This window comes from Psammomys obesus, unplaced genomic scaffold, assembly GCF_907164565.1.
Source record: "Psammomys obesus unplaced genomic scaffold, mPsaObe1.curated_primary_1811, whole genome shotgun sequence".
NCBI lineage: Eukaryota > Metazoa > Chordata > Mammalia > Rodentia > Muridae > Psammomys > Psammomys obesus.
In genome coordinates this window covers 57,364,058-57,385,207 of record NW_026585895.1, presented here as the reverse complement: position 1 = coordinate 57,385,207, position 21,150 = coordinate 57,364,058, and the positions used below count along the sequence as shown (strand labels likewise).

Here is a 21,150-nt window from a genome sequence, read left to right as displayed (position 1 = left end):
TAGTGATTTGTTATAGTTTTGTTTGTTTGTTGCTTTTTGTGACACACCCCTATATATTTTCTTGGTCTCTTTGTATGGTGGTGGCTTATAGTTGATCTACAGATGTTGAACCAGTTTTGCATTTCTGGAATGTGTCCCATTTGTCTATGGTATGCTATTTTTATATTTTGCTGGATTAGATCTGGTAGCATTTGATTGAGGAATTTTGTATCTGTATTTGTGAAGTGTACACTTCACAGTTTCAGTTACCCTTCTTTAACTGAGATCCAAAAATAAATGGAAAAATTTCCCAGAAATAAGCAATTCAAAAGTTTTAAATTGTGTAGTATTTAATGGCAGGTGAAACCTCACACCATCCTGGTGTTAGCTTAGTGCCTATGGAATCTGAGTTGCCAATCATCCCTTCTGGCATGTCCACTGTTTCCTATTCATTCAGTCACTTAACCATCTCAGGCACTAGGTGGATGCAGGCTGTAGGCCTTCCATCTCTGTAACCCTTGCTTTACCTAGTGAGTGCCTGAGCATAAGCAGAGGAATGCCAGCAATTCAAGGCTGCCAAAGAGGAGCTGGAAGTGCAGTGTCTTTCATATTTATCTGTTTATTGTGTTTATTGGACTTTTTAAAAATGTGTTTGTAGGTACATGTGGTATACATGTATGTGAAAACCAGAAGTTGAAATCAGGTGTCTTCTATCTGTGTCTTTAGTTTCTGGAGTGGAGAAGACAGATGCTGGGAATTTATCTTCTGTTTGGTGCAAGTCACAGTTATGGGGTCAAGGGAAGCTCTGTGGGATGGGAGTGAAGGGGCAGGGAGGCAAACAATAACCTAGCACCACAGAGCTCTGCACTGGTGATTCTGTGAGTCAGGATGGAGCCTGATGTTGACTGGCTGGCTATCTTCTCATAGTTTCAGGAGCCAGGCCAACCATGACCATGCTGCTGGAGGCTGGGAATGGTGGGATGGCAGATTTGGCAACTGATCAGAGGACTCAAACATGGCAGCCATGAATGGGAGAGTGGAGTTTATAAAGATGGAGAGTGACCAGGATCAGCCTTGGGAAAACCAGAGTGGTGGGGCACTGTGTCCCTTGAGTAATTGTCACTTTTCCAGGAGCTATTGCTGCACACACCAAGGACCCAGGTCAGGTGGCACCTATAGTAGTCAGGGGTGGCCACAAATGAGCTACTAGAAAGGAAGACTGTCATGCTTCAAGGCCAGGGACCAAGGCTGTGGAGTCATCTTCTGGGGAGGCAGCAGGAGGCCACTTCTCTACAGACATGCATACAGATACCTTTGGTTGGTTGGTTTATTTTTTGAGACAGGGTCTCATCCTGTAAATTGACTGGCCTGGAATTTGCTATATAGACCAGACTGGTCTTGAACTCACAGAGATCTGCTTGTATTTTGGCCTTGGCTGTCTTGGAACTCACAGAGCGTATAAGACAAGTTGGCCTAAACTCAGAAATCTGTCTGCCTTTGCCTCTTGAGTGATGGGACTAAAGGTGTACAACACCAAGCTGAAGTGGTTTTTTGGTTTTTGTTTGTTTTTGTTTTGTTTTGTTTTTTAAACAGTCTCACTATGTAGCCCTGGCTAGCCACAGATGCCTTTTAAAAATTGCTTTTAATGTGTATTTGGTGTGTATGCATGGAAGTAGCTTTGGAACTGGGTAATGGATGGATCTGGGAGGGTTAGAGGAACTGGCTAGAAAATGCCTTGATTTCCATCCATGGGTTATTAGGGATTAGGGAGGGTACAGAAGACAGCCCTAGAAATGTGCTTTTGATGTCTGACTTCTGGCCATGGTGTTCATTTCACAGCATGCAGCAGACAGTAAAGTGTCCTGGATGTTACAGGGGCAAAAACAGTGCAGACTGGCCGTTGGCACAATACCTAGTAGAATCTTGGAAGCAGGGCTTCCAAAGCTGTGGGGCTTCCAGGTGCAACTCCTGCTTAGGAGAACTGAAGCCAAGAGACCTGCTGTGAGCTGCTGAGGCTAACTCCTACAATGCCCCACCAGCCAGCAGTACTATTCTGTCTCATCCAAATTCATATGTTGAAATGTCTCCAGTTAAGCAGTATTTGGAGGAGACTGGATCATGAAAATAGAATCTTTGTGGGCCTGGTAAAGTGCATCTACCCTTCCACCATGTGAGGTCTGTCAGAGGAAACAGCTCTCACCAGGCACCGAGTCTACAACACTGGTCTTATACTTGCAGCCTCTAGAACTGTGAGAGATAAACTATGTTGCCTATGAGCCACTCAGGCTGTGTTATTTTCTTAAAAAAAAAAATGGGGTAGACTAAGACATAGGACTACTTGGTCTTAAATAAAAAGCTTAGAAGTTTGATATTTGCTTGGTGACACAGGCTGTGATTTGACGCGGTAGATTTTTTTCTGGGCACTGTAGAAGGGTATGTCTTGCAGGTGGGCAGGATATTCGGCACAGACCTGTCCCATGCAGTTAGTTCATTGTAAGAAGCTGAATTCCACACCCTACACTACCCCCAGAGAATGGAAAATGGGGTCCTTAGAATGGAAATCAAAGTCATCAAAGTAGTTCCTAATGCACCCATGACCCAATGTCTTTGTGTGTGTTTCTAATATATAAATATATCAATTTATTTATTAATATTATAACTTTATTAATAAATTGTATATTAAAGGAGCTTTTAACATAGACACACATAGCAATGTGACAGGATATAGGAAAAAGACACCTGCGGACAGAAAACAGGAGTACTGCTGCCACAAACCAAGATTGGTTCAAGTCCCCAGGATCCAAGAAAGGCAAGGACAACCCTCTTGGCCCTGTTGACCTCCAAAGCCAAGAGTCCTATTATTTATTGCCCTGGGGGTGTTCTTTGCAGCAGGTGGGTGTCACTAGGATGCCTCACAGCCCTGGGCTGCTTTAGTTTTCCCTCCCTCTGAGGCACTTGCTAAAGGCCCCTCCATGGAGCATGTTCCCTACAGCACTGCTTCTCCCGTATGCTGACTTTGATGGCACTGAGATGGTAGCTCTGACCTGGGTTCTGGGGTGACAGAACCTAGCTGTGCTGGCAGACTTTTGGAAGGCACACAGGCTTGCTGTCAGGCCTTGCAGCAGAGGTGGATCACAGTTTTTATTCAGACTTCATTTTGATCTGTGTGTGGTGGTACATACCTACCATCCCATCTCTTGGGCCGCAGCAAAAGAACCTCAAGTTTGAGGCTAGCCTGGGCTATGTAGTGATACCCTGTTACAAAATTACAAAAAAGTTACAAAATTACAAAAACTAAAAATTCTTTTTTATATTATTTTTGATATTCTTGGATTTTATGTTCCACTGGTTCTCTGGTTTTTTTTTGTTTGTTTGTTTGTTTTTTGTTTTACATATACTGGAATGATTATTTGAACATTTTAGTGTTTTGCTTTAGTTTTTTATAATTTTAACTTTATCTCTTTGTATATTAGTTTTAGTATTCTAAAGGTGATTTAAGAAAATACACTTTAGGACTAGAGAGATGGCTCAAAGGTTAAGAGCATTGGCTGCTCTTCCAGAGGTCCTGAGTTCAATTCCCAGCACCCACATGGTGGCTCACAACCATCTATAATGAGATCTGGTGCCCTCTTCTGGCGTGCAGGTGCACATGCAGACAGAACATTGTGTGCATAATAAATAAATCTAAAAATAAATAAACTTTAGGACCAATGAGAAGGCTCATTAGGTAAAGGTGCTTGCTGCCAAGACTGATGGCCTGAGTCTGATCCTTAAAACCTATATGGTGAAAGAGAACCAACTCCTGCAAGTTGTCTTTTGGCCCCCAAAGTGCTGTCAGGTAGCCCCAAAACTTTAAGAAAAAATAAATACTAAGTTTTATGTGGTCTGCTTGGAGTTGTTAAACTTTAATTGAAATGTAGAAGTTCCACGATGTGTTCACCTCCACCAGCAGATGTTAGAATTTTTTCACATCTCTGAGCTTTCTTCTCAGGCCTCTCATTTGGCCATTTAGCCACATACATGGAGTTCTAGTCACCTAGATGCCCTGCCCTTCCTAGACTGAACCACAGTAGAGTTCATATTGCAAGAGGACAGAGGGGGAAACTGTAGCCTCAAGACAATGCAGCAGTCTCCTACCACCATCAGACTGCCCAAAAGAGACAGCACAAACGCAGGGCACTTCCATGCAGCTCACTTGACATCAGTGCTTAGGGCTGTTCTTTGGGCCCTGGTGCTCAATCCAGACTCCAGCTGCATGAAGTCAGGCCCTGAATGCCAAGGGTTGGTGTGCAGAGTGAACACTGGCTGCTAATGGACTGCCTCCTGCCCTGCACGTCTCCAGGTTCTCAATTGCTGTAGCCACATCTGTGACGCTGGAGCCCCAAGTGCCTCTCTGATTACTCCAGAACCAGACCATCTCCCCAGAAGTCCTTGCTGGGTTGCTTTTCACAGTAATGTGTGCAACATGCCAAAGTAAACACTAAATCTCTCACCACAGCTGCTGGAGGTGTGGTCTGAGCATCTCTTTTAAGTTTTCATTCTATTTTTATTTTGTACATATGGGGCCATACACACAAAGGCAGGCCTTTCAGTATGTGGGCCCTGAGGAGCAAAGTCAGATGACTTGGTGGCAGGCTCCCTTCCTTCCTAAGCCTTCTTGCCTGCCCCATGTCATGTCTACTTTATTCTCTACCAACTTTCCATATGCTGAGTCTCCTCCTTGACAAGTAAAACCCAACCTTTTACTGTTTTTATTTTAATCAGACAAATCAAAAGTCCTTCCCAGGATGTTGCTGCTACTTCTCAGAAGTATATTTGCACTCGACTTGGGCTACTCTCTAGGGCAAGAACAGCATTTTATGGGCTCTGAATTCCTAGTTTCAGGCTCATCTTGTGTAGAATGGCCAGCATTGTTATTCTGCTATGGTAGGGAAGGAAACCAGGCTTAAACTGTGTCAGGCAGGTGCTCCACACTGAGCCACAGCCCAGACTCCACATAATTGTTTCTTTCTCATTGCCTCCAAAGGCCCCTGGTGCTTTTGCTTCCTGCCCCTTTGGCACTGCTACTCAAGCTGATGGATGCTCATTGCATCTGGCCCTCCATCAGGAACAGGGCACAAAACAGGCCTGGCTTCTCAGTGCCGTATGTGCCTAGTGTCCGGTTCCATGCCCTTGACACAGCCAGTATGACTCCCACCAGAAGGATGGGAGGTAATCCCTGCTCACTTGCTACCTTGGACCTGGGAGGACACTTGCCTTGTTCACTCAGTCTCCTGGATAAGCTCTGATCTTGGTAGGAGGGCTTTTAAATGAGATACCAGTGTGTAACAGGCTGCTCACCCAGCTCACTCTGGGGGCTGGCTCTGTCAGAGCCCCAAATCCTCCTCCCTACTGCCACCATCACATGGAACCTTTAACTGGCTAAGATAGATGATGTGAGTTCCAGGATGGCCTAGAGCTACCCTTCTGCACTCTGGGGCCTCGCACATTCTCGGCATTTTGTGTTATGGTGGCACTGGGACTTGAACCCAAGTCATGACAGGCAACACTATTACCACTAACCAACTTTCTCCAAACCAGGGTCTAACCAAGTTGCCTAGATCAACTTTGAACTTGTTCTATAGTCCACTTCCCTATCCTCCTGCCTCTGTCCCCCAAGGAGCAAGGTCCATGCCACTACACCCTGCTCTGGGGACTCTCCTGAGGATGTTGTAGATTTGTGTTAAGTTTAAGGCCTACCCTCTTTCAGGTGCTGTACTATGTTGTCCATCTTCCTGCACCCATTAGCACTCAACACAGCCATAAATAGGCATCCCTGAACCAGTACTTACTCTTCAGCCTCCTGGAGGACCCGAGGCAGACATCGTCAGGATGATGTTAGCCAGCAAGGCCTGGGGACCCTCCTTATAAACAGACGAGATGGCATGTACTGGTGCCAACTGTTTATTCAGGTCCAAACAGTTAATGAGTGCAGCATGCAGCACCCATAGTCAACTGCAGGCCACTCCATCAGTAGCACAAACCAAATTACCAGAGACCAGAGCTGGCCTGTCACCCAGGGTACACTCAAGACATCCAAGGCTATGGGTTCTGCTGAGCATAAAAGGTACCCAGGCAGAGGCCAGCTTGGAGCTCTGTGAGTTGTCAACCCAGGGGAGGAAGGTAGGTGAAGAACAGGTCCCATGTAACCCAAGCTGGCCAAGAGTCTGACATGGGATCTCTGGTGCTGCCAACAAGGGCTACCCTAGTGCTAAGCCTGATGGCTGAGTAAGCAGGTTTTGTTTGTGTTTGTGTTTGTGTGTGTGTGTGTGTGTGTGTGTGTGTGTGTGTGTGTGTGTTGGGGTCAGACTACCCCTTCTAAGGCATCACTGCTATGAGCTACTCCATCCCAGTGCAGTAAAGAACTACTGTACATCCCAGTGCAGTAAAGAACCACAGGGTATCTTTCCCCAGTGGGTCCCAATGGCTCAAATCACTGAAGCCTTCAGCGCTTATGGCTGGCAAACCAGGAGAAGAAGGGGCGTGGGCGTGGGCGTGGGCGTGGGGCCTGGAGGACACGAACAATTCGTGGTGAGCGCCAGGCTTTGATAGTGGCATCATCGCTGGCTGTCAATAAGAGCTCCTGTTCTTGGGGGCTAAAGGCCACTGAGTTGACCACATCTTCGTGCCGCAGCTTGGCTAAGCAGATGTTGTAGTGGCGGTCCCAGATATAGCCATGCCGATCTTCAGCCCCACTGCGGGATAGCATCTGGATGAGCCCACACCCACCTGCTGAAGCCCGTACCCAAGCCCGGGGGTCCACCTGAGCCCACACCTGGCCACAAAATCCTTGCTGACATCCAAGAAGATGAAGAAGCACTCATCATTGGGTGTGTAGGCACGGTGCGCTCGCAGAGCCCGCTTCACCTCCCGCATGGTCTTGAGATCGAACACTAGCAGGTCAATCTCCTCTGCAATGGGTGGTGGCTGCATAGGGTCAGCTACCACTGAGCCAGGGGGCCAGGCACGGCTATTCACATACAAGTACCTGAGCCAGGGACACATGTTAGGTACAAGCATGCTTTCAGATACAGGGCCATCTATGGTGCCCCACCTAACATACCAGGCCCACCTGTTATCAGGAGACAGGCCCATGCCAATGATGTGCCCATGCACATCTATGACATGGTCCAGTGCGTCAAAGAAGGCATCAGAACCCCGGCCCTCGCCCAGCACGGGCCCTGCTGTAGTCATCTGGTGCGGCAGGATCTGCTTGATGCCTACATGGAGACCAGGGTGAGGAGTCATCCAGAGCCTGCAAGGACATCACCACCAGGGCACTCCCAATCCAAGAACATCTCTAAGGGGTCCACAAACACTGTCTACACTTAGACTCAAGCACAGTTGCCCACCTGGACAGTTGCCAACCAGTCCCCCTGCCTGGGTTTTCACCACTCTTACACAGGACCAAGTGTGCCAGGGCCAGAGTGGTCTCCCAATGCACAGTCCAAGCTTTGCCTACGGACTTGCTGGTCTGGGGAGTACCACAGTGGTTGTTGACCCTCCCAGGCCCAGCCCTGCCCTGCCCACCATTACCGATCTGATGTGGTGAATAGGTGAGGCAGCCAGTGGTGAAGATGAGGTACTTGTTCCTGGGGGAATGACACTCTGGGGGCTTGGTGTGGCCTTGGGCCAGCAGCTCAGCCACCTTGGTCTCCAGAGCACAATCTGACAGCTGTGCATGTCCATCCAACACACTATCCAACATGCGCCGTAAACCTTCCTTGACATGGCCAGAACCAGAGGCGTGCAGACCTGGGTCAGTGGCCTCTTCCTCACTGTCCCCACCGAGGTCAAAGACTCGGCAGGGGAGCCCAGCCTGGTTGCCAGCATCCAGCAGTAGGTCTGGGCTATCAAAGCGGCTGCAGTCAGCCACCATCACTGTGCGGATAGTGCTGGCATTGAGGTTCTGGATCTTAAAGAGCCGTTTTACCACGTTGACATTTTCTGACTCCACATTCTGTGTGAGACACAAGCCAAGGCCTAGAACAGGTGGGTGCTGGCCACAGAGCCAGGCCTGGGAAACAGCCTATGCTGGGCCCTGCATCTGCCCTTCCATAGACAGCCCTGCCCACACCTTCTTCTCTATTTCCCGGCCCAAACCCACCCATCTGCCCAGCCTGACCCTGCCCCAGTCTGAACCTGGAAGGCATTGTTGAGCCACAGCACTGAGCAGGAGGTGATATCTCCAATGCGGTGCAGGTTCCCCGAAATGAGGCTGGTTTCTGTGAGCCAGCAGCCAAACACATCGTAGGGCTTGTTTCGCACACGGGACAGCAGGGCAAAGGAGTCTGGGAGAAAGGCCACAGCTTCGAAGGCTGCTGACAGGGCACAATGGGACAGGCAGCCCAACCCAACACCCACACTCACCTAGGCTGATGACAGCTATCTCGCCTGAGGAAGAATTATGTGGCCCAAGGAATACCCCTGAGGCCAGCAGCAGTGAGTCATCTTGGTTGAACTGGGAGAATTGGGTGTAGCTCCAGTTGTATGGCCTCATATCTGCACTGTGCAGCAGCGAGATGGTCAGGTCGTTGTTCCAGATCTGTACCAGAGAGGCTGCAGGGTAATTATCAACCAGGAAGTCCTGACTATTCTCCATTGAGGGTGCTGAGTCTCATTTCTTAGGCCTTTACCACCTACTCTCAGCATATCCTAGCAATGCACAGGGTTGGCCCTTGGAGCTAGAGGTTAGAGCTGTTATTAGCTTTGGGTCTTATGTGGTCCAGATCAGGCTTTCAGGCCCTTTATGGCCCTCTCTGCTTCTCTCACTACTGGCTTCTCTTCCCACTAAGTTCTGCTGCATGGGAGAAGCACCCTCACCTTCACTGTGCAGTCCTTGGAGCAGGAGGCAAACTGGTACCCCGAGTGGGAGAAGCTGAGGTGCAGGACCTGGTCGGTGTGCTCCTTCAGTGTCTGCACCTCCACACAGGGTACCATGTCATAGAGCCGCCGGAACTCCTCATACCAGGATGTGGCCGCTGTGGGCAATATAGTGTCACTCCTGCATGCAAGCCTCCCTCACTGGTAAAGACCAAGAGTTGACAGCATGGCTACCAGGAGCTGTTCCAGGGCCTCTGGAACCCACTACTCACTAATTAGGTCTCAACTACAGGGTGCACCTTTGTGCTCACAGACTCCCTCTTCCCAATATGGCCCATGTATGAGGCCCTTGAACCATGAGCTCCTGCCCAGAGGCCAGTAGATTTCAGCGTGTGTGTGGATACTGACCTGGGTGGCGGGGCACATCTCGAGCCACCTGGTAGTAGCGGTAGAACTGCTCCCTCCATAAGAATTCGTCCCGGGATACAGCCTGCCATTGGCGGCATACCAGCCCAGCAGCAAGCACATCTGCAGGGCCTAGGCTCAGGAAGATCTGGTAGACAAGGCTGTCGGGGAGCAGGGGCATGCCCCCCTCATCCATTGTGACATTCTGCCTGGATGGTCCTGAAACCCACCAGTGGCTGCTCTGAGCCCAGGCTTCCTCACCCTCAATCCCAGGGAGAAATTGAGGGTCTGGGGCCCCACACATGGCAGTTCTGGGTATTCCTCCAGCCCCACCAACTGCCGAGCTGAGAATTCCACTGCACTGAGCATGTGCTGGGGGGAGGGAGGTTATCAGTAGCACTGTCCCATCACAGACAATAATGTTATACCTCACATTCTCCAGGGGCAGAAGATGCTTGCTAGACCAGATAGCAAGCATATCAGTATTACTAGGATAGGTTCAACCTGAGGAGTGGGAAGTGGCCCCACCTTCATACCTTACAGGTTGGGGCCGTTGACACCTTCCCCATGCTCCACAGCCCAGGGAGCACCAAGGCAGGCCAACAAGTCTGGGCTGCCCAAACCGGCTGGTCCAAGTTCTAGCAAGTTCTAGAGACCACCTGACAGGTACAACACTGTCTTTGACCTTACTGCCACAAGACTTCAAGCCAGGGCTGACTTTCTTCTGAGAAGGCCAGTGGCCTTCCTAATGGCCAGTGGTCTCAGGAGAGAGCCTGGCCAGGTGGATGGTAGGGGGGGGGGGGTTCTGAATGTCAGAGCAGACAGCATTAGACCACACCTTGCTTCTTAGCTACACTGGGCAGCAGCTCCTTCATTCCGCGGGCGGCCTAGGATGGTGACAACCTCCCAGGGCCATCACTGGCCAGATAAGGCCACCAAAATCTGTACAAAAGTAGACATTGCAGAAAAACACCTGGTGACCGTGGACAAAGCTCGTGAAGGTGGCAAAGGCCAGTGAAAGTAGGACAAGTCAGGGCTGAGGCCCACGACTGGGGCGGCAGTTGGGGGGGACCAGGCCCGAGAAAATAAACGAAAGCTAGTACCGAGGTCAAGGGAAAGAAGTCCTGACGGCAGTACTGGGCATTATGAAACACAAGGAAGAGGACAGGGGACAGGGCAGATAACACAGATGAGCACCGCGGGGCCAAAGCAGGGACTCACCGCGGTGCCTCCGCCCGCTGCGCCGCGCCCCGCTTCCGCCGCCGCCGCTCTAGCTTCCGCCTCCGCGTCTTTACGGAGGAGCCAGGCTTGACGCCGAGAGCCCTGAGACATCGATAGCCGCCCCTCTTGCGCCTGCGCCTCGGGCTCTGACTCTCGGCCGAGTTTCTTTATGCGCCTGCGCGCGCTCTTACTCTCCGGCTCGTGCTGGTACTTGCTCCTGACGAACTTAAAAGAAGGCAGTAATGGGCTAGGCACAGCTGGGCGCGTTCGAGACTCGGCCTTGGCTCTATCCGCTGCTGGGCTTTGAACAAACGGCTTTATGGGCTTGTTGTTGTTATGTGTGGGGATAAGACCCTTTGGCCTGCAAAGGGTTAAGCACTGACCTCAAGTGAAAAATGGGTGTAGCAAAGCCAAAGCCAAGCTGCTGTCAGTCGAGGCTAGGTTCTAGAATGGACCCTGGCTTGGGGTAGGAATTCAATAAGCGGAAGGCAGATGTGGACTTCCTGGACTGTGTTTCCTGTGGTACTGGACAGTGGACTCTGAGCTGGCACAGTGCAAGACCTCCACCTCCCTGTCGTCACCTTCTGTCCCTAACAGGGCTGTCATGCTGTCCCTTGAGGCTGTGTTCTTTACCCTGCTCTTGACAGCCAGTTCGCTGGGCCAAAGGGCTCAAAAGCCCTCTGGATCTATGTCCCCAATCAGCACCATCCAGGCCCAGGCCAATTTCGATGTTCAGCAGGTAAAAGCTGGGAGCGAGTGGGGTATGGGAAAGTAAGAACCTGCCTAGCTTGGCGGGATTGGCCCAGGGTGCCCCATTCCCTCAGTCCTGAGCCCTCCTAGTCAACTCCCAGTTTGCAGGAACATGGCTTCTCGTGGCTGTGGGCTCTGCATGCCGCTTTCTTCAGGAGCAAGGATACCGGGCTGAGGCCACCACATTGCACACAGCTCCCCAGGGTGCAGCTATGGCTGTCAGCACCTTCCGGAAACTGTGAGTCCCAGTGTTGCCTCCACCTTCACCCCAGCTCATGCCCTGCCTTATCCTGTCCTCCTATCCTTACCCCAGCTTTTCTGTGGCCTGGATAGATACTCCATATGGCCCCACCTGGGTTAGAGCCTGGGAGCCTTCTCTTATGGAATGCCTTCTTCCCTCCTCAGAGATGGGATATGTTGGCAGATACGGCAACTCTTTGGAGTCACAGGGGTCCCTGGACGCTTCTTACTCCAAGGTGAGGCAAGGGACACAAGAGGGTTTGGAGCTGGAGGCAGCAGGTAAGGGACTAACATGCTGCTACTATGGTCTGCTTCAGCCCCAGGGCTCCGTGGTCCAGTGCATGTGGTTGTTGCTGAGACCGACTACCAGAGCTTTGCCGTTCTGTATCTGGAGCAGGCAAGGAAGCTATCTGTGAAACTTTATGGTGTGTGCTAGTCCTGCATCCACACATGACCTTGTGCTTTGCATCCTGATGGGTGACCCTCCCCATTCCCTTTCTATCCCCATACTCTCAGTAGCAGGAACCCTAGGAGGAGCCTACACATGGGCTGATGTGGGGATTAGATGGGGCAGGGACCTGGCTGTGTCCTGGCTCTCATGCCCTGTTGAAACCACCAGAACTCTGTCTATCCCATAGCCCGCTCACTGCCTGTGAGTGACTCTGCCCTGAATGTGTTTGAACAGCGAGTCAGGGGAGCCAACCTGACAGAAGACCAGATCTTTTTCTTTCCCAAGTATGGTGAGTGTCCCTAGCCCAGGCAGCCTCCTGCTGGCACGCTGCCCTCTCTTACTACTGCCTGGGCCCCTAGGTTTCTGCAAGACTTCAGACCAGTTCCACATCCTGAACGGTGAGTGGCCGGCAGGGCACAGCAATAAAGGCTGAGGTCAAGGTCCTTCCTGCCCCTGCTAAAGTCTTTTTTTTTTTTTTTGGTCTGCTGCAGAGATACAGAGATAAGGCCATCAGGTGGAGAAGCTGTGGACAGTGGACTGCCCTTAGAGAATTCTGAGCACCCTGAACAAACTCTTGAAATTTCTTCTATCTGTCCCCAGAATCACCCCTTCATACTCTGTTGTCCTGGAGCTTTTTTAGTAAACAGTAGTAGACTTGGCCCTTGGTCTTTTCTGTCAACCTGGACATGAGTTCCACTATGCTCAGGTGGGAAGGGAACTAGATTCCCCTGATTCTTTGAGGACTCTGTCCTAGGGAGGTGGGGCTAGAAAGAGTTTTGATGCATAGAAACGCTCAGTCCTGGCTCTCTCCCTGAGCCTTTTCCCCCTTTGCAATGAAGGCTGACTCAGTGGTACCTTCCTCCCCAACTCCAGCCCACTGTGCTGGCTTAGTCCCCATGGGGGTGGGACTCCTGGTCCTGCCTAGGGTACCTTCCCTAAGAAGGGCATAGGCCTTCCAATAAGCCCTCTAGGCCCCTCCTGACCCTTGACCCTGGAGGCTAAAGAGCTGTATGCCAAGGGGCACTTGCTGGGGAGATACCAGGATAGGTTTGAGGGGGCAGTCGGAACACAGAATAGAAAGCTGTACCCCAGGAGCAGGAACAGGCAGACTACTTCATGAAACAGGGCTGAGCATGGGGCTCTTGACATGTAGAACTTCTGATACAGCTGCCCCCAGCAACCTCTAACCAGAGTCTAGTCAAGGTTATCAGCTATAGGAAACAGGAAGGAAGCTGTGCACATCCCTGTAAGGGAAGAGTTGGGCCTTTTTCCCAGAAAGGAGCAGTATTCTTTCTAGACCTGGGATGGTTTGCTTGGCTTTGCAAGTTAGGGCTGGAGTTCAGGAAACTGGGCACCATCCCAAACCGGTCTGCTCCTGCCTCAGATATTGCATTGCTGGTGGCCTCATGACTTCACATATTTCTCAAGTGCCCCAAGCCCTGGGGACACAAAATGGCCAAGTGTTTGCTCGTCCTGGGAGCCTAAAGTCTAGGCTCAGCTGTCTACTTGACAGGAAGGCAAAGATGCTCTAACTTCTTGGCTTCCCAGTATGCCATATCCTCCTCTCTAGCAGTCCCAGGACACCCCAAGTGAGCTATAGCAGGACTGCTGTGTGATTCCTGGAGCAAAGTTAGGAGAAGCCTTGTCTGCTGGCAAATTTTGGAGGAATGAGAGCTGCAACAATAAGGGTAGACGGCTGCTCTTGAGGCCACAGCTGGCCCAGAGGAGGCTCTGTGTAGCTGTGCTTTGTGGGGGCAGGAAAATAAACTGGATGAAAAGTGAACCACCAGGGGCTATGGAAGAAGGAAATTCTGGAGACTATCCTAGTCATAAGAATAGAGCTCACAGAAACACCTTGGTCTTGTGGGGCCCAGCCTTGACCTCACTGCTCTAGCCCCAGGAATACTTTTTCCTTTTTGTCTTGTGTTTCCTAACAGAAAGTGATGGTCTCACTCTGTTAGGTTGGGTTCACATGGCCACAGCCTAGCCCTCTGGATCTCTGCCTTGTTGCCTTGTGGGTCTGAATGGGCTGAGCATGGACCATGCAGCCATTAATTAGCTTTTGCGCCAATCTGAGAACACGGAGCTCTAGTATTGACATACATTTTAGTTTCACGAAAGTTTTAAAAGCTCCAGTTACATTAGAAAATTTTAGGTAGAGCAATACTCTGTGTGTGTGTGTGTGTGTGAGAGAGAGAGAGAGAGAGAGAGAGAGAGAGAGAGAGAGAGAGATATCTTGGTTGGGGGATGCTTGCAGAGACCAGAGGGCAACTTGCAGGAGTTGGTTCTCCTTCCACCTTTAATTATGCCGTCTTCGAATAGCCATTTGTTTGAGCTCTATGATGTTAGACTCCCTTGGTTCTAAAAGTCTCCCTACCCCCTATCTGGGTGACCCTAGGTCTTGTAAGAAGCATTACATAGCCCTCAGGGCAGATTACAGGTTAGACTCTTTCCTGATAAAGAAACTGGTCCAACAAGCATCTGGGAATTCCTAGAAATATGTCACCCTGCTAAGAATCTTAGTCTTCAGCAGTGACCTTCGATTGTACTTAGAGATTTTCCCCTCACCCCTAAGATATTTAGGTACTTATATTCTCCTTGTGATAGAATCATGCTTCTGCATGGAAAATGAGGCACTGTACTACACTATGCAAATCAAATATACTTGACCTCCTGACCCCATTGAATCAAACACTGCCCAAAGATTTATAAATCCCTGATTTCAAATAAACGTGCTAATGGCTGAGGTTTCATGCTGTGTGATACCATCAGCCTTCTACCATGGCCATCTGAGATTTATCCCTGGCCAGGCCTCATCTCACCAGGCCTGCCCTCCAGCCCACTGGGCCTGGGCATCAGCCAGGCCTGTGTCTTGGCTGCAGCTTACCAGGCATGGGCTTTTGCCAGCACCTCTGCTGTGCTCAGTACAGGAGTTTAACCAAGAGCTGTAACACTTTTATATTGCCATAGGCTTTGGAACGCCCAAGTTTCCACTGCCACTGGTGATCTAAAAGAACTAAACTGATACACTCTGTGGAAAACCTCTCCACACTCTGACCTAGCACACTTGGGCCTTGCCCTAAAGCACTCTAGCTGACCCTGAAAGAAACAAACCCCTGTTCTCTGTCCTGAAACCAGTTCCAGGACCCCAGTGAATGGAAAACAACATACCTTCATCTGTTGAGCTATTTTAGTGGCCCATGCATATCTTTTTTACACACACACACACACACACACACACACACACACACACACACATATATATATATATATATATCTTGCTGCACAATCATGCAGGCATGAGTTTGGAGTTCCAAAATTAATGTAAAAATCCTGGCATACCTATCCCCCCTTGCTGCACATGCATACTAAAGGGGAGGAGGAGCAGAGACAAGAGGACTATGAAGCTCAATGCATTCTAGCATGGTTCCAGGTTCAGTGAGAACCCCATCTCAGTGAAATGGGCAAAGAGGACCTTCAGTGTCCTCTTGCTTTGCATGCTTGCACACCGGCATACACACGTGTATATATACAATACATATACATATTCATACAAATGTCTCATAATTTGTATGTCACCTTTGAATTCTAATAGGTAATTTATAACATCTAAGAAGAAGACAACTTTAAAAATCTGTACAGGCCAATATGTAACTGACTATCTTGCCTGGGACCACAGGTTTAAAGGATTAGACCTGCAGGTGACTTGTTCTGTCTTGCCTGGACATAAGAGAACTATGCCCCTTCTCGAGGCAGGAACAAGCAGGACCTGCCCTTCCTGTCCATCCAGATGCTGTATGGACAGATAGCTCCCTGCCTATGAAGAGGTCTTACAGCCTGCTTAGGGGCCTCCTGCCACTCTGGACAGTATCCTGGGAAAGAGTTCTGGGGTGGGGGCAATGAGCAGAGGTCAGCACTCAGGAGTCTTCCCAGAGAGTGAAAATAGACCAGAGGGAAGAGGTGGCTTTCTCTGACTGCCCCTGTTGGAAGGAAAGATGAAGGTAACTGAGGAGCACAAAGAGGATAGCAGGCAGACAGAAGGAAGAAAGAGTAGCACAGGGAGGGGTCTGGACAGGGAGGAGGCACAGGGCATAAGGAGGGAAGGCAGGAGGGCCCTGCTTCTAGGGAGACAGGGGTTGTGGGGTGGGCTGGCCTCCACCCTGAGCTGTCATCTTCTCCAAGCCTTGTGTGGGCATCTATGTTGTCGCCTGACCTCTCCCCAATCCTGGTCTTGTAGGAAGCCCTGGTCAGTTTCAGGACACCACACAGGAGTGGGATCCTGTGTTTGCTGGGCACTGTTCCACCAATCACATCAAAGGTGGGAGGAGCTATCCAGCCTCCAGTTCAGGACAACCTTGAGTCAAATAAGTATAACAGCCTCCTAGACCTGGCAAAGAGCACTGCTTAGGGCCCAGTGTCACCATGAGGCTTATCTCTTGAGGCCAAGTCCCCTTTGGGAAGTTTGAGTAGGCCTAGAAAGGCCTGGTCCATCAAGGGCCCTGCTTGGGCTGGGCCTGTAAGGCCTGGTCTGTCCTTTCCCTGTTCTGCAGAAATGACAGTGCAGGGAACAGGCTAGGATGACTCTGAACCCCTTTAGGAAGTCAGACAGGAACCACCTACACAAAGTTTGCACAGCTTTTCTCTTGAGTCAGCAGCCTGTGATCAGGAAGAGCATGGCACCTATCCCTCACAGCCCCTAGTGCTGGGCTCTTACCCAGGATCCTGCTCATATAGCACCTTGCAATTCCAGGCTTTACTCCATTAGGGACCCACTCCCATAGAGCCGCATTCCCACTGGACCTTCTTCCCATGGGGCTCTACTCCTTATAGGGTCCTGATCTTAGAGAATGAGACTCCCAAAGGTCCCATACCCACTGTGCCTGCACTCTTAAGAGTCCCACTCCTACACTGGCCTTCCCCCAGCTCCTCCCCTCTGCATGAAAGGTCACTTTGAAACACCCCCATATTTCTTACCTGGCCTTGATGTTCCTGAGGCCCCTCTCTCTCCCTCATGGATAAGAAGCTGTGCAGACAAGGGATAGTAGTGATCCCTGCCTAGAACAGCTTGTTCTTTGCATGAAAGACAAAGAAGGTGGAAGTGGGCAGATTTCTGACCCACTTGTGGGTCACTTAGAACAGGTATTTGGAGTCACAAGATAGTACCAGCTGTACCCATAAGGCTTCTCTTCCTTGGCTGGGATCCAAGAGACCCTGGCAGGTTGTTTATGGTCTAAGGAGGATCAGCCCTGCCCTCCTTCCACACCCACATGTTCTGCTGCACTCCTCAGGGAGGTATGTTGGCCAGGTGGACTGTGAAGAAACAGGTTTCTGAACAAGCTTCAACAGTAGCCACTACTGTCAGGCTTTGTCCCTCTGGAGCCCCAATGGCTGCTGGGATGGGTCCTTGTTGGGCTCTGTGGCTGATGTTCACCCTACCCCAAATCCCGGAGGGTCAGACTCCAACCATGCCTCGAGGCTTTCCTCAGATGACGAGCTTCCAAAGCAACCAGGTACAGAGCTTTCAAAGAAGAAACAGGGTACAGCTGGCTACAGTCCGGCTTGTGGAGGACGGGTGTATGCAGGCCTGTGGGCAGTACACAGGGAGGCCGTGGCAGAACCTGAGCCCAGAGTCCCTGAGTAGTCCATGAGTCCAGCAGAAAAGGCCCTAGAAGTGCCTGCCTGTACCTCCTGTGTTTACAGTAGCTGCTCCCTCTATGAACAGAGGCAATCAGAAGCTTGGGAAGGTCACTTGGCTATTGACCAAGGCCACCCTCTACTGACCAGATTAAAGGCAAATTCAGGGTTCTGCCAGCATCACTGATGTAGACATGGCCTGCAGCTGCCTATTGAGGAGGGGTCCTAGCTGGCTGTGGGCTGCCTGGGGTAGGGTGGGAAGAGGCTGGCTGTGCCCATCACCAGCCATGCAGTTTCAGGGGGAGTGGTTTGTTCTCGGTTTGGCGGGCAACTCCTACAAGAGAGAGGACCGGGCCTTGCTGAATCCCTTCATCACATTGTTCGAGCTAAAAAACAACAATCAGTTTAAGGTGACCAACTCCATGACTCGGTGAGTGGGGTGTCTCTGCTGTCCAAGCAGCCAAGGACCCAGGGCTGCTTGAGCTTTGCATGGGCCAGCAACACTGTGGGTTGAGGAACCATATCTAGAGACCATGTCTAGCACAGCCTGCTTAATGTCCATTGCCAAAGCCAACTAGTTAATATGACACCCAACCCAGGTGGTGACTCACCCTGGGGCAGAAAACCAATGGGTTTTAGGTTCTCTTGTGTAGTCAGGGATCCCTTTCTCAGGCCCTGTCTTGGTTCTGTGTTACCTTGGTCTCCTGGGCAAGTTCTTGTTTTCTCAGAAACACTTTTTTTTTTTTTTTTTGACATAGCAAGTCCCTGTAGATTTGAGTACCTGTGCTGGGTTGAGCAGGGGTCATTCTTATGGCACTGGGCCAAGCCCCTAGGAAGAGCACAGAGTAGCTTAAAGGACCCTAGAGCTGAAGCCTGGGAAACAGAAGAGGGCTCCAGTTCTCTGCATTCTTCTGGGATGAGTCTCCTCCAAATTAAGAACTGAACTTTGATTATGGGTCCACCAGGGTGGGCCTGGATGGCTTCCTTAGCCTTCTGCCCCAAACCAGCCCCTGCCTGTCCTTTCCCACAGGGGCAAGCACTGCAACACTTGGTCCTATACCCTGATCCCAACAACCAAGCCTGGGAAGTTCATCATGGGCAATAGAGGTGAGAGTGACGTGACTGGGAGGGTCACAGCTGCCTTGGGAACCTGACATATGTGTCCCCCAGGGTCAGGGCCTGAGGCAGACAGAGAAGAAATGCATGTCATAGAGACAGACTATAGCAAGTTCGCCCTGGTGCTGTCCCTCAGACAGACAAGCAGCCAGACCATCACCAGGGTCAGCCTTCTGGGTGAGACCGTGCTTCCTTGGGTCCTGTGCAGAACCCTGCTCAGGGTGGTACTTCCTGGGTTTGGGACAGCTTGGGACCTAATACCTCACTATCACCAAGTGCTGAGAGCCATGCTGTGTTCCTCTGGCCACAGGCAGAAACTGGAGGCTTCCTCATAAGACAATAGACAGGTTCATCTGTCTGACAAGAACAAAAAACCTCACAGAGAATAACTTCGTCTTCCCTGATGTAACTGGTAATGGGGTTGCAGTCAGTCAATGATGGGAAAAGGGGTGGGATCTGTAAGGCAGGGGGGTCTGGGAGACCCTGGGCAATGGTGGCACCTCCCCTAGCCTTCACACGTCCTGTAGCCGGCACTGCAGATCTTCAGGGGACCATTTATGGGTCTTGCAGTCCCAGAGAGTCTGAGGACAAGTGACTGTCCTCAGAGGTTAGCCTGAGTCAGAAGGGCTCATGCTCTTATCTGAGTTCCAGGCTTCCAAGTTCCTTCCTACCCTGTGTCCCTGTCCCAGGCTTCCACTCCCCACACTGATTCTCCTGTTCTGGAACTGTCCTCTCTACTCTGGTTCCCTGATCACAGGAGACTTGAGTTCAGCCCTGAAAGTCTTTGAATATGGACAGCATATTTCTATCAGGAAAGTTCCAGAGAGCCTAAGAGAAAAGGGCTTCAGGGATGAACCCAATCTTCAGTCTCTCTCCTCTCATGGATGGAATCAGGATCCTCAATATCTGCACCATCCAGGGACATTCCCCATCACACTCCTCCAGGATATACCTGTCCAGCCACATTTAAAACCCAAGCATGTGCCCACAAACATCTAGACATTCCTATGCTTGCACACACCTCCTCTCACCTGCATACATTCACTTCACATCCTTGTCATTTCTAGACTGGGTCTTGCTGTATAGTCCAGACTCGTCTGGGATTCGTGATTCTCTTGCTTTAGTTTCCTGAGTGCTGGTATTTTAGGCCTGTGCCACCACACCTGGGTCACATCTCATACAATATGTGCACATGTGATCACATACATGTTTGCACTAACTATAACACTCATTGTGCCACACCACCAAATCTACCACAATTCTAGGATCCTGTAGGGACAGGAAGTGCTATGCAGGAGCTTCTGGAGGAGCCCACAGTGGAGACAGAGAAGCACTCTGAGGGGCATGTCTCCTAGCCCTTTCCCCGGACCCACTTCTGGTCTCATCTCCCTGCCCAACTTTCAATCTGCCTGATTTTTGTTCCTCAGAAGTCTCTCCCTTGCTCTTCTGCCTTATGTACCATCCCAACACTGTCTATCCCCTCCCCATTAGACTGGTTACCTGATCCAAAACTCTGCTGAAGAATGACACGGTTCCTGCCAGTAGAGCCTCATGCTGCCTCTGCTTTCAACACAAATAAACTCACTGCCTATGACTTCAGAATGTGACTACTGTGACAATGGGGTGGGTGAGAAACAAGAACACAAACCCCTGACCCTGCCAGCCATCATGGTCATCCTCTGAGCAACCCCAAACTGGCTTCTCAACCTCCACAACAAGACTCCACAATTCCCCTGACTCTCAGCTATGTGAAATCACAAGCCACACTTGTGCCTCCCAGTGCTCTGAGGCCAAAATGATGGGGTGAAGTAGGCCTAGGGCATGGCCTTGCAGTTCTGAGTCCCAGATGGCAGGCAGAAGCCTTGATGCTGATCCCCCTGGCTGGAAAAGGAACAAGGGCATGTCTCCCTCCTGTGAGATACAGAGATAAAAATGACTCCCATTCTAGGGAAGCCATTCTGAAATAGAGAGGCACAGAGGGTCCAAAGCAATGGACTCAGAACTTAAGCATACCAGCTCCAAATGCACACCAGTAAAGAAGTTGTCAGCACAATGCTCACATTACCTAGTCCATAACAGCAGGCCACTGCTTGGCCCCACCCATACCTAAGCCCTTTTCAGGCCCAATAAACAGGAAAAGTAAGTCATGGTCCAAAGCCATCCACACAGATGACTTCATAGTCTGTGGCCTTAATAGATCATAAATAGCATAGAGATAGCCCACCAGACCTAAACTTTACCCTCCTAGAAATACTCTACTGCACATGAGGGTGGCACAGGGACTGTGGGAGTGTTTAGAATCCCTCTGATGGTACACCTTCCCCATTCGCTTGGGCAGTGGTGTATGTCCTTATGCCTGATTCCTATTGAGCAAAGTGACCAGAAACTAGGCACAGTCTGGAACAGGGCCTGGTTTTGGTAGGTACAGACCTGAACCTTTCCTGATGACACCAATAAGGCCAACTCCCATTCTGGCCTCAAGGGATACCATA

At 50.4% G+C, this 21,150-nt stretch overlaps 3 protein-coding genes across 9 annotated transcripts; 2 read left to right on the top strand and 1 right to left on the bottom strand.

Moving 5' to 3' along the window:
- Window positions 1–5,906: 5,906 nt before the first annotated feature.
- Fbxw5 (F-box and WD repeat domain containing 5) lies at window positions 5,907–10,580 on the bottom strand. 7 transcript variants are annotated; one of them, XM_055599961.1, is made up of 10 exons: window positions 10,468–10,580; window positions 10,085–10,188; window positions 9,250–9,465; window positions 8,842–8,999; window positions 8,389–8,563; window positions 8,161–8,309; window positions 7,555–7,978; window positions 7,091–7,238; window positions 6,794–7,006; window positions 5,907–6,713 (listed from the first exon to the last, which is right to left on the bottom strand). In XM_055599961.1, the coding sequence occupies exons 2-10, from the start codon at window positions 10,119–10,121 to the stop codon at window positions 6,464–6,466; spliced, it is 1,770 nt and encodes a 589-aa protein (XP_055455936.1). In that variant the 5' UTR covers window positions 10,122–10,188; window positions 10,468–10,580; the 3' UTR covers window positions 5,907–6,463. The 7 variants fall into 7 exon arrangements, with proteins under 7 accessions (XP_055455936.1, XP_055455934.1, XP_055455938.1 ...); XM_055599959.1 differs by having other exon boundaries at window positions 10,085–10,580; XM_055599963.1 differs by lacking the exon at window positions 10,085–10,188 and having other exon boundaries at window positions 10,350–10,580.
- A 354-nt stretch (window positions 10,581–10,934) lies between these two features.
- On the top strand, window positions 10,935–12,567 carry C8g (complement C8 gamma chain). Its single transcript, XM_055599967.1, has 7 exons — window positions 10,935–11,206; window positions 11,319–11,455; window positions 11,623–11,693; window positions 11,775–11,882; window positions 12,096–12,197; window positions 12,268–12,306; window positions 12,400–12,567. The coding sequence occupies exons 1-7, from the start codon at window positions 11,072–11,074 to the stop codon at window positions 12,411–12,413; spliced, it is 606 nt and encodes a 201-aa protein (XP_055455942.1). The 5' UTR covers window positions 10,935–11,071; the 3' UTR covers window positions 12,414–12,567.
- A 78-nt stretch (window positions 12,568–12,645) lies between these two features.
- Window positions 12,646–20,254, top strand: Lcn12 (lipocalin 12). Its single transcript, XM_055599968.1, has 6 exons — window positions 12,646–17,418; window positions 17,836–17,972; window positions 18,573–18,649; window positions 18,713–18,835; window positions 18,969–19,070; window positions 20,150–20,254. Exons 1-6 carry the CDS (start codon window positions 17,176–17,178, stop codon window positions 20,176–20,178), a joined length of 711 nt encoding a protein of 236 aa, XP_055455943.1. The 5' UTR covers window positions 12,646–17,175; the 3' UTR covers window positions 20,179–20,254.
- Window positions 20,255–21,150: the final 896 nt, after the last annotated feature.